Here is a 16,851-nt window from a genome sequence, read left to right as displayed (position 1 = left end):
AGGGGAGGTGAAAGGGGAGAAGGAGTGCAGTCAAGGAGAAAGGTAGGAGCCCCCCACCACCCTGCACTTTTTGGATCAACCCATGCTCCTCAGATCAGCCCCCCTGTGGCCCTACAAGCAGTGGTCCAACAATCCAAGCAGCATGGGCAGCAAAGAGGTGGCAGCAATCCTAGTGGTGCAGGGTAGCACAAGCCAACCTTGGCAACAAAGGAGTGATCCCAGTGACACAGGGTGATATGGGCCAATCTGGGCAGTAAGGGGATGATCTAAGCAGCAAGCCCCTCCAGTCTATATTGCCACTAGAGAGCCAGTGATTGGGACAGGAACAGAGCAGACTGATTAAATGAGTAAATCAAGGTATGTGTGAACAAGTGCTTCTATGTGTGTACAAAATGTTTTGGTGGTGGGACTGGAATGTGCCAAAGATGTGTGTATAAAGTCGCAAGTGCAATTTTAAATACCATGTTTGAACATCTTTACCTTGACTGAATTGCTCACAGGAAAACTTCTCTGTTGAATTACTAGAGCAAGACTGATTCTGAAACCTGGACCTGAGTTTTTCCTATCTTCAGGCATTTGATAATAGGCTTGAAGCCACACTATCTTTACAAATACAGAAGAGAACGTGGTGAGGAAGACAGACATTTGGGGCATTTATACACATTCTGGGAAGGGCGGGGGGCACTCTAATTAAACTAGTTCTCAAAGAGATGCTCTAATTAAAGCACCTGGAGTATCTTGTGTATCAGCATTCCTGAGCTGCAAAATGGTGGTGGGAGCTATTTATCTAAAGCTCATCGAATGAGCACCCCCACCTCCATTTTGAGGAATGGGGACACTGATACATGAAACAGTAATTAACATGCTCCAGCAGACTCAATTAATCAAGTCTGCTCATGTATAGGCATCCTGTGCTAGAGCAACATATTTAAATTATACCAAATGGCTTAAAAAATATTAAAATAGCACAACAGTAGGAAAAGGAGCCACAAACAGCAGCCATTTCTTTTTAAAGGAGACTCCCAAGTGGCTGTTTTGTAAAACAAAACAAAAAAAATAACTTTCTTATTATTTAGAAGATGCTGGTCTAACCAGGAAATTTGCTCTATAGTAGGTGTGTTTAGAAGCTGAACAATTATTTCTACAGAAAGGAAAATACAAGAGGCAGGGAGATTTCTTCTTTTACTAGAGGCTTCAATCTTCAAGGTGCTGAGCATTTCTATTGGAAAGGATTGGCATCACTTACCACTTCAGAGGATGAGACGACAATGCTGAGTTTGAGTGTGAATTTTGTGACACTTGAGGTGAATTAGTAGGAAGACAACTGTCAAGCCAAGCAGACATAACTAAAGAATGATTTCAGGGTCTGTCAAAGCCATTTTGTTTCTGTATTGGTTTAATTGAAACCTGTCCAAACTACTTATATCCTTACATTCAGAAACTGGCCAAAGATTTCTTTTGGGTAAGAAAGAGAAAACAAGAGAAACTCAGAAATTGTGCCCTAATTTCAGAAGATAATTATCTTTGTTCTAGGCCCCTTTTTTGGTACATTCGGTGCCCCTGTCTTACCCCTAGCAAAATAATTTGATCTAATTGATTCGGTCCACTTGTTCAGGTGTCCCCTTTTTCTTTGGTTTACACAGGCACTTTGTCAGCATGTAATATCAGCAAATGTGTATACTTTTATAGAGTAGGCTGCTATGTCAAAGTACTGTTTGTTCTTTATAGATATCTAAAAAACACTCTTGAGATATATTAATCCTGGGCTTGTATGTGCGTCTCAGCTCTTTGTGGTTCCATTTCAAAATCACTTGATCCCAGGCCTCAGATATTACCCAAGAGTAATTAGACAGTATGACTGCTGACAGATGTGGGGAAAAAAAAAACCTAGCACTTTACCGGAAGAGGCAGCACGTTAGTTCAACCTAGCTCCACAGCATCTGTATGGATCACGCAGTTCAGCAGAGATTTTGTCACTTTTATCTAAACCTGATTCAATCAGCCATTAGCTAAAAGCACCAAAACAGCCCAACTGAAGCGACCAATCTATATAGACATTGGATGAGTCAGGTCCAACTAACGCGATGCTACTTCTGGGCACGCACTGGGCTTGACATGAGGGCACACTGAGCCTAAAGTGTTGTGTTGTGTTGTGTTGTTTGGGGGGGGAGTTTTGGGGAGGTGGAGAGGGGTTACATCTGTAAGTCACCCTTGTCTAGAAATAGATGTTGCCAAATGAAGCGGATCAGTTGTGTCGTGGCACAACTGATCCGTTTCATTGGGTGAAACGTATCGCCCCTTGTTGTAATCTCCCCACTTTCCCTACTTTTGAGGAAGTACCCTGAGATTCCCTAGGATGCCCCTGTAACCAGGGGAAAGTGGGCAAGTGCTCTGAGGGCTTCAGGCCCCTCAAGCCTCCAGAGTACCTACCCAGGGTGGCAAGTCTGCTGCAATAAAGCCTCAGTCTATTATTAGCTTTTGTTGCACCATTGATTTTCTTTTCATGTGGCACAACAGGTGTGATGTCTATTTGCTTAGTATTTGTGCTACCATATATGGTACAAATAAGCACAAATGAGACATCAGACAGTGTCTGTTTCCACCTTACATAAGACTACCAGGAAAAAAATCTGTCTGTCCTTGAGTGCCTCTATTCTGCAATCAGATGTGTTTACAGCTTTGGTAGACATACTAAAGCACATTTTCATCAACCTAGTGCAACAGAGGCAACACAGGTTTCAGCACAGTCTTTACAACCATGCATAGGACCATGAATAGGCATCTGAGTGACTAGACTCAACTAAAATCCATGAAGTAACACCTCAGATTTGCAGCACAGATATGTATATCCTTTGAGTGGTAACCTTTCCAGATATGACAGCTAGTTTAGCTTTCCTCAGCAATAGAAAATTAAATAAAAGCACAGCATTGCCTTTTCCTTCAAGCACTGAAGGAGGGCTTTAACACACTTTCTTTTTGGAAAGTAAAGTTTAGAGATCATAGTCTGAACAGTACCCATGGACGGAAGGTGGTGAAGCACTGGAATGGTTTACCCAGAGAGGTGGTGGCATTTCCATCCTTGAGGCCCGGTTCAACAAAGCCCTGGCTGGACTGATCTAGTCGGTGATAGTTCTGCTTTGAGCAGGGGTGGGCTAGATGACCTCCTGAGGTCCCTTCCCACCCTAATTTTCTATGATTCTATATGGCACAGTTGCTGCAATATCAGTGGACTGGACCTTGATGAGCCCAATGGAGGCTTCTTCCAGTCCTAGGTTGCTGAAACATGGCTTTGGTTTTTCTGCCTCAAAATGTTGTGCTGTGCCTTGCAGAATATAGTCATCCCCAGAGGGAATTGTTATCCCATATTTTCAGAAGGAATAATTCAGAATTGGTTTAGCCAGAAAAACTGTGGTAGGAAAATGGAACAGAAAATAGTTTAAATGTTTGGAATTTGGGATCCTTACACACAGACACAAAACAGCAAAGACTCCTAGAGCAGATAAATGGTAACTAAACTGCTTAAATATACAATACATTTCACTTCACAGTGCAAAGCACCGTTAACTATATTGTTAGATAGCAGCATAAAGAGCTTTATAGTTGAATTCCAGAGCATTTTAATGGGTCACAAGCTGGATGCTTGTGCTTTTATTTTTAAATAAACTACTTTTTTTTAAAAACCAAGTGATTATGGCCAGAAACAGGCTTTGAAGTTCATGATCCATTAAGATGAAAGGAGTTTATTTTGTCTTTGTGCAGGGGAGGGAGAAGAGCATTGCACTGACTAAAGAGAGAATGAGTTAAGAGTGAAAATTGTCTCGACAAACTAAAATGCTAGAAACTTTTCATTTTTTAAACATGCATTTTCTTTTTCAGGGCAACAAAAAATTGACAACCTATAAATCACCTGAGCTCAAAACTCAATCCAGGTTTGCAAAGCTTTTGTCCAGCTTGGATCAACTTTAGTAACCAGGGTTGTGTGTAGATGAAATGGGGGCCCTAAACTGAAGCGATGGGTTTTTAAAAATACCTTCAATTTAGGGCCCTTTAAACCCCTGTGACGTGCGCACACCATGCTAACTTACCTGCCTCTCCGTCAGCAGGGAGGGGAGGGCAAGCTGCTGGCAGGTGAAGCAGTCCCTGGGCTGGGGGGGGGGGGGGGGCTCGTGCTTCCCTCCCCAGCAGCCCCCCGCCCCAAGGCGGCTCCCACCCACAGGCACCTGGCTCAGGCAGTCCCAGCAGGCACCACAGCCATGGAAGGAAGCACCAGGCCCCACACAGATCAGGCAGGCAGGGGCTCCAGGGGGGCAAAAGAAAGATCAGATTTGCCATTTTTCTTGGTCAGAGCCTGCCTTCTCAGGCTGCTGCTAGGCTGCCTGCAGGGCTCCCTGCAGAGCTGCGGAGCTGCATGGAGCCCGGTGCTTCGCTCCACGGCTGTAGGGGCAGCAAACTAAAACTCTTCAGAGGAGTTTTAGTTTGCTGCACCCTAAGTCATTTAAGGCACATTACACCACCTAATTTGCTACAGCGGCTGTAATTAATGCGCAATACACTGCCAATGAGTTCAAACACCAATGCCATTAAAGCAGTACAAAAGCATTTAGCCCACCTTAAAGTGTCACGCACACATGCCCCTTGGTCTTAACTAGGCAAACCATATTTATTTTCCAACATAATTTTATGACTCAAATCCTAGTTAAGGATACAGTCCAGGAGAATAACAGCATGTCTTATTAGACATTGGTCAAACAAATTAATTCTCTGTGGTCAAGAAATAACTGCAGTCAAGAGCTAACTGGAGTCTGTTTCACAAGTGTGAGAAAGTATACTTTTTATAATCCAGCTGCTGCAGAAATATCATGATTTGTTTATTTAGCTCAATTCTGGGAGCGCAATGACCCATTCCAAAGAATGCCAGCAGCAGTCACAGAAATCAGAGGCTGCACAGTCTGAATACAGAATCAGAAATCAAAACCACCTGTGTTCTAATACTGGGTCTTGTAATTAGAGTTAGGCTGGGTTTTTTTGGTTCGGTTTTTGGTTTTGTGGGATTTTCTGGCATATAGTTAGTATTTAAGTTTAAATTAATAATGAGTTTCACCTAAATGTGCTGAAAAGTTTCTAAAAATATAGCTGGATTCACAACAGAGATGCTGATCCCATTGCCTAGTAGCTCTGGCACTGACCTAGGATATGAGAGTTGGGTTCAAATCTTTCCTTTGTATGAGAGGACTTGAAACCACACAGCTCCCTTTCTAGGGGAATGTCTTAGCCAGTATGCTATAAAGTGCATTCTGGGGTGGGTAACTTGTAGAGTGCCCACAGGCATTTAGGCAACCTGTTGGGGTGTGCTGCCATGAGTTAAAGCGCCACTGAACCCAACAGATGTTCACCTGAGGGCTTGAACCGGCCTGCAGTGGCCCTAGCCAGTAGATGGGGGTACTCCAGCAACCTTCCAGGAGCCTGCCAAATTAACCCTCTCCCCAGTCCCTCTGGCAGCTGTGTGCTGCATCTGTCAAGAGTCTTGGGCAGGAGGTGTGGGAAGCAAGTGCCCCCCACCTCATGGGCTGAGCCTAGCTCCCCTCAATCCCTAAGAGGCAGGGAGGACCTCCTTTCCCCCACCCGAGCATCTTGACAGTGGCAGCAAGCAGCTGCCAGATGGGCTTTGCTGTGGCAAGAGCTGGGGGCAGAGGAGGTGGGGAACAAAGCCCCCTTGCCTCATTGGCCCAGGCCAGCTTCCCCTATCCCCATCCCTACCCCCTCCCCCTGCCTCCGCCGCTGAACAGGGAGGAGACTTTCTCTTGTCTGTGACAGCCCTGGTGGTGGGGTGAGGTGGGGTTGGGTGGTGCCGAGCTAGAGCTCCCCAGTGCATGGGATACAAGCAGAATCACCCCCACTTAAGCCCTGAAGGGTCCCTGGACAGAAATTCCCTAAGGTGCTCTGCTTTAGAGCACATTCAGCTAATAGCTGATTTAAGGGTAAATTTTTCACTTGATCAGCCATTATAAAAGCACTCTGAGCCATGAACATGTGCTATACCATGCCTGTAGAGCACTTTCAGGAGCCAGATTGCACAAAAAATGTAACTTGTGTAAGCGCCCTTAGTCTCTTCAATTACAGTTGCTCCTCTTTGAGCCAGAGACAAAGAATGAGTCTGCCCTGGTAATCAAGGTAACCTGGGAGGCAGGATACCCAAGTGCCAGCCCTTGCTTCAATGAATATTTAAATATTTATGCATAGTGGAATGAGGTCAACAGAAGAAGCTATGGACTTATCTACGCAGAGGCACAGAAAAATAAATCCAGTTATCTAAAATGTACATTTAAAGTGGATTAATTAAACTGCATTAAACCCCTATGTAGACACTCTCCTACAGAATTAAAGTAACTTTACATTTGTTTTTTTAATTCACTTCCAAAGTAAATCAAGCCAAACTGAGTTAGAATATTTTAATTTTGAATGAGAGTGTTCATACAAGGATTTGATAAGAATGTTTGTATTCATACAGACCCTGAGAGCACCGCCCAACACAGAGTATACCCATTGGGAGTCTTTCCACTGAGCTATTGTCAGTAGGACCAAATGAATAACCAATGTTACAGTTGGTCTACTGAAACAAAAACACAACAAATAATTTGTAATTATATCACACCAAAAACTGGAGACTTTTTCATGTCTTAACATTTTTTTTTACTCAACCTCCTCAGACCAAACATGCATGCTATTTAAAAGTGTTTAATAGTACTTGTTGTCCGTCTGTTGAGTGGCTGACATCACTTTCCAATCCAGTGTTCCATCAGTGACTAATGAATTACTGTATCTGTAGAACATTGAAGTTTTGAGGTATTGTGAAGTATTACTTAATATTAAGATGATTTATAATTATTAAATAAAGGCCTTCAGTAACAAAAGACATGTCATCTTTCCATATGCAAAATAACGATTAAACTGTGTTACATTTGGGAAAAAGTAGTAAGCTAGATTTATGAAATACTAAAGAATTCTAGTCTTAATCTTTTATTTTCTTCAGCTGCAAAACGTGTACATACAGCATGCTGCAGGAACAGGAATTAAATTCTATAATTGCTCTCTTTGGGCATGTACTGTTTTACAAATGAACCTTAACAGGGTTTTTTGGTTTTCCAACAGGAATGTCCTAGTGGGATTGTTAATGAAGAGACATTCAAACAGATCTATGCACAGTTTTTTCCGCATGGAGGTGAGTAGAATATGTTGCATCTGTCATACTTATTGAAGCATATCTTAAAATTCACTCTTGCCAGCTGCTTGCAAAACTACTTCAGATAGTGCCTGCTATATGCACAAATTGATTTTTCAGTTTTACAGGATTATTGAGGAAAAAAACTATTAAAAGGGAGAAAATATATATACCCCTCCTCCCCAAATAGTCATTGCATAGGAATATAAATTGATCTGCATTAAAGTTCGCCAGCAATGATCAATCGCCTTTCTTTAAATGAAATATAGTAGAATGGGTAAAGCATTGTACTGGAAAGGAGAGGCCTCCCTGCTATATTACTGACCTTCTGGGTTGGCTTGAGCACCTCTCACACTCTTTGTGCCTCTACTTCCCCTCCCACTTTTGTTTCTTTTTTTTCTGTGCAAAATTTGAACTCTTTTTGAGCAGGGACTGTCTCATACAGTACTGTAACTGATGGTGAAGCAACTGGAGCAAAACTGTCCTGTTATGCCTCTGGTCTCTTACTATTGTTTGTATACTGTGTAGCCTGCTGGGTCCCAATCCTAGGTTTGGGCCTAGGTAGTGGTGTAATACAAATAATATTAGAGACCGCTGTTACAGCCTTCCCAAAGTCTGTAGTGCAGTGAAGTTTGACCAATCTAGATGAAGTAACCATTTCCCTGTTTTTCAGAAAACTATGAGACAACTTCACTATATATCATAGATATGACAAGAATATGTATTACCTTTTTAACAACAAATGTAATGTAATGCTTCCTTAGCCTTCTCAGGAATCTCAGGGTTCTACTCATACATTCTAGCTTGGAATGTTTTGATGCAAATATTCTTTCAAGTGTGAAAGTCAAATTTTAAATTCCATACCTTATACAGAATGTGTATATAAGTGTGTGCATTTGAGAAGGTTTGAATGTGAAGACACAAAATGAGGTCTATGTATGTATTATGTAGGTTAAGATATATGGGTATAATGTCTATATGTTCACTAGGTTTTCAGAGTTACAAAATACTTGAATTTAGTAGTGATATATCATTGCATAGTTACATGGTAGGTGCATGATAGTCACTGAAGAGCTCATCCACGTATTCAGTTACATTGCAAGTTTATCATAATGATGTCTTGCAGATGGCTCTTTGAAACATGTTGAAGGCCTTCTGTCCTATTCAGTGATCCATTCCCTTGACAGTGGCTCCCTGTCAGAGATACCTGGGCTAGCAATGATATCTTTGTAATAAACCATGATTTAGCAGTGTGATTAAACTTGTGTTTTGATATTGTACCTATTTTTTTTCCTCACTTGCTTTCCAAAATGTTTGTAAAATCCCACAATCCCATAAAGCATGCTATTTTAGATTTGCCATATTTCTCTCAATTTATGACTCTCTTTACACATGAAATTATACATACTGGATGTAATAAAATGTCCATGAATTACAATTTTTCATTTGTGCAATTTTATTATACCAGGCCATTCAATGCATATTACTAAAAGCTTTTATCCTTTACAAGTCATCAGCTCTGCTGTTCTACCATCTATCAAGCCTTACTGGAGGTTTAGTATTTCTTGATATATTTTATATGACACAGAAACAAAACCTTTTTGCTTCAGATGGTATAACAAGGCCTTTTTCCAAGGGTGCATTACTTATATTTTCTTTGTATAACAGTGGCTTATTTCTGCAGTCTTAACTTGAAGATGCAGTAGTCAAATTATTTTTTGGACTCCAGACTGTTTTACCCATGCAAGTAATATCGAGGGCCCCTTTAGCAGTGTAACATATTTTTCATAGTTTAATAATGTTCAAGCCAAGAAGGAACCATGGGGTCATGTAATCTGACTTCCTGTATATCACAAGGAATTAAGTTTTGCCTAAATGCTCAATATATTAAGGCAAAGATCTTAGTGTAGCAGGTTCAATGTTCTCACTTCATACAAATAGTCCATAAACACAGTACACAAAGGGCAACGCACAGTCCCGGAGTCTCTTCCCAGAACCTGAGAAAGTGCTTGTGGCTTTGTGCTGCTTCCTCAGCACCGCAGCGCAGTCTTCCTTCTCTCTCATGTAAGTTCCCTATCCTGGTCTCAGGGTTGCTGCTCAGGGTGGGTGGGGAATACAGACAGTTTAAAGGAGCCAGCAGCAGCACTTACACTGATTTTAGCACTTGAAAGCATACAAGAGCATGTAAAGTGTAGTGCAGCAATGAAGATGAACTGCCAGCAGTTAAAGTGAGTGCCAGCATGGAGGCCTGAGACCTCTTAGCAGACCAAGATTGTGCTCCGTCCTATGTTGGGAGCTAAGGTGCATGAAGGGGAGAGCATAGAGTTATGCTGTATGTAGGTCTATACAATGCTTTGGTAGCTGATCCAATTCAGAGGAGATTTGGCCTGATTCAGCGGCCAAATCTCCAAATCCAAATCAAATCAGGAGACCCATTAATTTATCTGAATCAAATCAGGAGCCTCTGAATCAATTCAAGAGATTCAGCCCTAGATTGTACAGGCAGGCATTGGGCAGTGCTGGCAAGAGCATCTGGGGGAGCAGATGGACCGGCTTGAGCCAGCAGCCCCAGAAGAAGCCATGGCTTCTTCAGCTACTCCTCTAGCTGCCTCCCTGCCTGGGCAAGGCAGGCAGTGCTGGCAGCCCCAGCAAAAGCCACAGGGGCTGCAGGAATTATCTGGGAGCTGTGGGGAATGATCAGGGAGCTCGGAGAACAATTGGGAGTTGGAGGATCAAACTGGGATCTGGGGAATTGAACCAGAAGCTGGGGGGAATGATTGGGGGCTGGAGAAATGAACAGGGGCTTCCCCCCAGCTCCCAGTTTGATTCCCCAGTTCCCAGTTTGATTCCCCAGCTCCCAATCATTACCCCCAGCCCCCGTGGCTTCTCCCAGGGCTGCCAGCTCAAGCTGTGGCTTGTCTGGCTGCTCCCCCGGCCAGCTGGGGTGAGGCAGGCAGTACTGGCAGCCCTGGGACAAGGCATGGGGCTGGGAGGAATGATTGGGGAGCTAAGGGATACAACTAGGGAATTGAACCAGGAGCTGGGGGGAATGACTGGGAGCTGGGGGAACGAACAGGGGCTTGCTCCCAGTTCAATCCCCAGCTCCCTAATCATTCCCCCCAGCCCGCACAGCTTCTCCCGGGGCTGCCAACACTGCCTGCCTTGCCCCAGTGGGGGGGGGAGGGCAGCCGGGGGAGCAGCCGGAGAAGTCTCACCTTGAGCTCACAGCCCCAGGAGATGCCTCGGGGTTGGGGGGAATGATTGGGGAGCTGGGGGGAATGACCAGGGGCTTGGGGAACAAACAGGGTCTTCCCCCCAGCTCCCGGTTCAATTCCCCAGTTCCTGGTTCAGTTCCCAGTTCAATCCCCCAGCTCCCCAGTCATTCCCCCCAGCCCCTGCAGCTTCTCCCAGGGCTGCCAGCACTGCCTCCCTCATCCCAGTTGGGGGCAGCAGGAGGAGCAGCTGGATGAGCTGCAGCTTCTGGGGCTACTAGCTCAAGCCAGGGCTTCTCCGGCTGTTCCCCCAGCTGCTCCCCCCAGCACTGCCTGCCCATATAGTCTATGGCTGAATAAGATTCAGTGCCAAATATCTTCAGATTTGGATTCAGCTGAATCAAATGGGGTCAATGATTCGAATCACTGAATCGAATCACTGTCACTCTGAATAGCTGAATCCAAAGCAAATACTTTCTGCTTTGCACAGACCTATTATGCTGACCCCAAAGCCCTAGGAGCAGTACAAGGCAACCTGCTTAAGGCACAGCTAGTCTCTGGCAAGAAGGCCAAGGAGGCAAAATATCTGCAGTGGGAGTTGAAGGTTGAATGTCAAGAATATGAGCAATCTGAAACCAAAGTAGCTGCCCTGAAGTGCCAGTTGATGGTAGGAAGCAAAGAAAGTAAGAAGAAGGAGTTAAGATACCTGTTGGCCATAGATGCAGAGAAAAAGATGGAGATGGAACAGATAACTGTAGCAGAGTTGGAAAAGAGGCATGAGCAGGAAGAAAGGCTGTGACACTCTAGGAGGAAGTGACCATGATTTGCCTCTGAGGTGGCAGAGAAGCCCAACCTAAAGGACCTAAAGAGACAGCTGTCCACCTTGAAAGAAGAACAGCTCAAGGCCCTCCAAGAGATGGGAATGAGGCAGGGGCAAGGAGGCTACACAAGCAGCTGTACTGTGATCCTGGGCCAGCATGGCTCATTCCTCACATGCGCCTGTTGCCAGCAACAAGCCATGCTGGGGCTCCGCAGACCCTGATGCAGCTGCATTTTATTACATGCCTTCAGGGATGGCCTGAAACTGCATCTTAATTACCCTGTTAAGCCCATGAAGCCATTAAGCCATGGTTAATAATGCATGGATTAATGGCTTCTCTGGGTTTAACCAGGGTAATTAAGCCACAGTTTCAGACCAGATGGCAATCTGTAGGGAGGGGCAGGACTGCTGGGGCCCCTTGGCCAGTCAGAGGAATTGTGGGGAGCCACCACACCCAGGCTACAAAAATGGCAGCTGGCCCTGGGATCTGCCCAAAATTGGCTGGGCACCTGCTTGAGTTCATTAGACCCCCAGAAATAACCCTGAACCTACTACAGTTAGCTTAAAGGGTTTCAGTCCTCAGAGTGCTATACTGTGTTGTAGGCAGGGATCAAAAGAGACCAGGATGATACCTGTGCACAAGTCCTCTACAAAAGCAGTGAAATGATTAGGTTATGTTAATCCCAATAAATTCCACATTTGCAGAAGCAAACTGTAGTACCCTTGAGGGTACCTACTGAATGAATGAATGAATCCCCTCCAAAGCAGAATGCATGCAAATAAAAGTCTTAATGTGATACATTTCTTTGATTTTTTTTCACATATTGTTACGTTTTTTCTGGATTGTAAATTGCCCTTTCCCTGGCCCCAGAATCCATTCTTACTTTCATAAAGATGTCTAAAACTGCCTTTAGTAGTTTAAAATTTAAAGAGGATTTAAAAATATTTCACCTCTACCAGATGAGTCTATGATACAAATACATTTGGTGTTTCTGTAATACTCTCATATTGGTATAGAAGAAAATTAGATCATATCCACCTCACTATTCCTTCTACCTGGAGCTCTGGTTCTACTGCAGTCCTTCAGGACTTCTTAGTAAAATCTGCTCAGTTTTTTAGCCTTAATTACTTTAAAAAAAAACCCCAAGTGACTGGTGTTGAAGGACTCAGTAAATAGGACAAGGTTGAAGTCTGGATGTTCTTACACTTGACTGTACTGTTTTTTCAGTGCGCTCCATTAATAGTTTGGGTTGACTGGTTTGGCAAACAGCCAAACAAAGCCCTTACAAAGGACCTAGGGGTAGGCTGAATATATGCAGTTTCTGAGCTCAGGATATCAGTCCAAGGATATTCATGTTTTCATAAGTCCCCTCAAACCAAATTCCAAAGCTAAGATACTGCCACCAAACAGCCAGCCTTCTAAAGTTTTGCAATCCTAAAATCCTCTACTGAATTGGAAACATAGCAAAAGATGGATAAAGGAAACATATGGGAAGACATCGTTTTTCTGTTGCTTTCATGTCTTAATTTCTTTGTGGACTTTATGTTCAATTTGCTCCAAAGCCATTGATTCTTCTTTACTTATTTTCTAAACCTACAGCTCAATCCATTGCTCTAGATCACTGCTGTCTTTCTACCGTTTTTTGGGGGGTTTTTTATTTCAAGGCCTTTCTCAGTATTTATTTAGTCTTCTTCATTCATTTATACCAGACTATGGAAAGAATTTCTGAAGTTGCAGAGCCTTTTTTCCCCTCAAAGCAAAATGAAACTATGAAAATTTCTTTTAAGCATTAGAAAATGCGCGTGGTAATAATGAGCATGAAGATAATCTGTACCTTCTTTACATTTTTCAGATGCTAGTATGTATGCCCATTATCTCTTTAATGCATTTGATACTGCACAGAATGGATCAGTCAAGTTTGAGGTAATTAACTTGCATCATCTTTTGTTCATCTCTGTCTTAATCTGCCTTCATTCTAGAGTCTAGTCTCTTGGTACTTGCTGGGCTAAATCGTCATCTAAAAATTAAAACCAATCAAATATTTAATCTTATTAATTTTTAATAAAAGATTATTGGGTTCATTTTGCCAACAGAGTTGCATTTAAATCCTACCTGAATAGAGTTGGCTTTTTAGATCAGTAGTTGAAGCATGAGCACTTAGTTCTGGAGGATCCAGATTTGATCCCACTAATGATGATCTACTCGGAGTCCTCTAGATCTTTAAGCATGAGCTCTATTGCCTGAGCTAAAAAACAAAACAAAACAAAAAAACCAAGCTCTGTTCAGCCCAGGCTATAGCAGGCTCATCAACTGGTTGGTGGCCCAGCCATTATTGGTGGACAGCAGAGCACCATCCTGATCTATTATGAAGGACTGTGTTTGTATTATGACACTGCTTTGTCCCATCTGAGATAACACACACCTTTGGACTGCAGAGGTCGGAACATGACAAATTTGAATTGTTGCTGACTATGTTTTGTTACCTAACACTACCCAATGGGCCTCGGTTCTATATAGTAGGATACAGACCAAGCCTTCCAAGACTTGTCGAAAGTCAAGTCAAAAGTCAGATGATATCCCCCCTACTCTTCCATTTAAATTATGATACCAACAAACATGTTCATCTCCCTGACCTGGTCAGGTTTCTTGGCTAATTCCCAGGTTCCCACAACTCTCTCAGGTTTATGCCATGAGTCTGTAAAATGGTCAAAATTTAAAAAACAAGTAAACAAATACATTTTGTTGACTAGTGAACCTGTTGTATGGGTAATGAATGCATGGAGACAGTAACTGCTCATATAGAGTAAAGGTTAAAGGGTAAAGGTTCTGTGTAATCTGTGCTGGATTAATTGCCAATGTTAAACCTGTTTGAAGATTAATTATAGGCAGCCCCTTTCTTCTTCCTGCCCTGAGCCCTATACCAGGACATTTGGTCTGACTGAAGAATAATCATCAGTCAATAGCAAAATCCAATGCAGAGGCTTCACAAATGCCCTGTCCTCTAGTTGGAGAAAGAAATATGCAGCACCTGCTTAGTCCTGGTTTCCCTTGCAGCCCTGTGCTTGCATACAATCTAAATCACCAACTTGGGTGGACTGTGGACCTTGGTTTAAATAAATGAGGATTTCTCTGGTATTCAGAATTCCTACATTACAACTATTGTAGCATATCATTTAGGTGCTGCCCACGGCTAGGTTGTACCTGCCAAGTTCACCCAGAGTTGACATTCATGAAAGTCGTACATTTGGAAGAAAAGGGGTCTAAATATTGCTGTTCTAATTAACAATATCCTTCGTGTGGAAACAAAAAGAATAGCATTATTAAGAAAAAGGTTTGGAAAAGATTCTTTATTAAAATTTGCTAATTTCTTTTGCCATGAACCAGGATTTTGTGACGGCACTATCAATTTTGTTGCGAGGAACAGTTCATGAAAAGCTAAGGTGGACATTTAACCTGTATGACATAAATAAAGATGGATATATAAACAAGGAGGTAAGGCTCTTTATGGAAGGAACATCTGTTTCTTTTCTGAAAGAACTGAGTGGCTGATATTACAAAGCGTAATTCATTTTTCATGCAGTTAATTAAATGCAAATCAGCACTGGGCTTGAATGTTTATTGGTATGTAAGGCAAAGTGCACAATGGTTTTGTATTGCATAATTTTAGAGCTTGTATTTTTTCCTGAGGTATGGTGCCCTTGAAGAAACCGTTTTACTAAAAACAAATCCTACCTCTATAAAAGAAACTATGGATACATGAAGATAATTGTAGGGGCAGTATAATTAATATGGGAATGATTATGCTAATACATGTGTTGAGTATCTAAGCATGCCTAGAATGACCAAGATATTTTCAGAAGCCTTTTATGTTTTGAATGAGTCTGTGTTTGCCCACTGTCCTTTTTATTAAATGACAGTGCTTCCTCTTCTGACAGCCTTGACTTATTTGGTGATTGATTAGCTATGCAGTAAAATATTTTCTTGGAAATGTGACTTTAATAGCCACACTGAATTCTTCCCTCCAGCTCATGCATGCAGTTTATGGTGACAGCCATATATGTGCAAAATTGAGGATAGGATGTTTTAATAGTTTTCCAACATGGTCACTGCTAGCATGAATGCGCCTGTGACAGGGGCTCCAAACATGAGTTAAAATGATTGACAAGGGTTAGAAACAGGAATCCTTCCAACTGTCCATTTTGCTTCTTTCGGAGCGTTTAGTTAATTTAGGATCGTTTTTAGTTTACTTACTGACCGGCCCTTTCCCCTTTTTAGTTACTTTCCCCACTGCACACCCCAGCTTTCTAGTTCAGCAAGACTACGCTGTGTTTAATCCTGATTATTTCTTCTAAGCAGCTAGAACTTTCCCTGTAATCATATCTTTCCTACAGAAGGTTTGTACTTCATAGACAACAAAATAAACCCCAAGTAACCTTCCTCAAACCAAAAGAACTTCCTCTGCATACATTATTGTCAGACTTTGCACACATGGGTTGTAATATAAAGAAAAAATGTAAGAGCCGTATGAGAAAAAAGCAAAACCAAGCACTGATTTTGGGCTTCATGACTAGTCATTTCTTCAGCTCCCTGGATCAGACAGTTGCTTCCCTCAAGGTTTTCCCATTTCTGACTACAAGATGCAGTTTATAGACTGCCCTAGTTTAACTCTGCACTTCCATCTGTGTCTCTAGTTACTTGTCCTCTCCTTACATCCAGGTATAAATACACTGGACTGTGAAATGCATATTTCACACTTAAGCCTCACATGTCTGCATATCTCCACGGGCCCCTACAGCACCGTTGTTACTACACCGTCATTTAGTACTTTCCTTTTGTACTGCGCCGTGCACACTGTGCATGGTTATTTTTAGCCTCTGTGTCACCATCGTGACATGCTATACTGAGGGAGTGTGTTGCTATAGCAATGTAGCTGTGACATCACGGTTTTTGCCCGCAGATGCTACATTGATATAGTGTGTTGCTACAGCAATGTAGTGTCACATGTCGATGCACCCAGTGTCTAACTCTTACTTTCGGTTATATGCTGAGCAAAGAACTCTGTGCACCTTGCTCTGTTTTGGCTGTGATCAACTGTAAGATCTTTTTGATACTATAAAAATCTATAAAGAATGTAAGACTATGTGTGGCTGGAGTGCTACAATATGCTTATTACTAAGAAGTAGTATCAATACTAATAATAGAGACACCTTTGTGAAAGACAGGGTAAGTTTATCCTAAGGCTGACTCTTATCAGTCTACTTGACTAGGTAATCCTTCCTAGTGACTGGAAAAAGATCTGCTTCCCTTGGGGAAGAGAATCAACCATGGAAATTGTGGGAAATCATCCTTTATCATTGTAAGAGTACTGAGAACTAAGAACACATTCATTTTAGCTCCAACAATTCCACTGACTGGGTCAGTTGGCTGTGGGTACCAACGGTGGATCTGCTACAATCTTGCACAGCAATAACTAAAGGCAAGGAAATGAAGTAATAGCAAGGACTGCACAGGAGCTTTTGTAGATGATTGACAAAAGATGACAGAGTAAGATTCACTAGATTTTGCAGCATACTGTATATACAATGACATTTGAGTGTAA

The 16,851-nt window shown here is 42.5% G+C and overlaps 1 protein-coding gene across 3 annotated transcripts in view; it reads left to right on the top strand.

Moving 5' to 3' along the window:
- The window catches only part of KCNIP1 (potassium voltage-gated channel interacting protein 1), a 135,319-nt gene that overhangs the window by 109,104 nt on the left and 9,364 nt on the right, over positions 1-16,851 (top strand). For all 3 annotated transcript variants that reach the window (XM_019487130.2, XM_019487132.2, XM_006269700.4), the window contains 3 exons: positions 7,150-7,219; positions 13,105-13,175; positions 14,637-14,744. In XM_019487130.2, coding sequence (XP_019342675.1) covers positions 7,150-7,219; positions 13,105-13,175; positions 14,637-14,744 — 249 coding nt within the window. The remainder of the gene's footprint in view (positions 1-7,149; positions 7,220-13,104; positions 13,176-14,636; positions 14,745-16,851) is intronic.

The sequence above is a fragment of the Alligator mississippiensis genome, chromosome 9 (genome assembly GCF_030867095.1).
Source record: "Alligator mississippiensis isolate rAllMis1 chromosome 9, rAllMis1, whole genome shotgun sequence".
NCBI classification, from domain to species: domain Eukaryota; kingdom Metazoa; phylum Chordata; order Crocodylia; family Alligatoridae; genus Alligator; species Alligator mississippiensis.
This window is presented reverse-complemented; position numbering and strand designations above follow the sequence as displayed.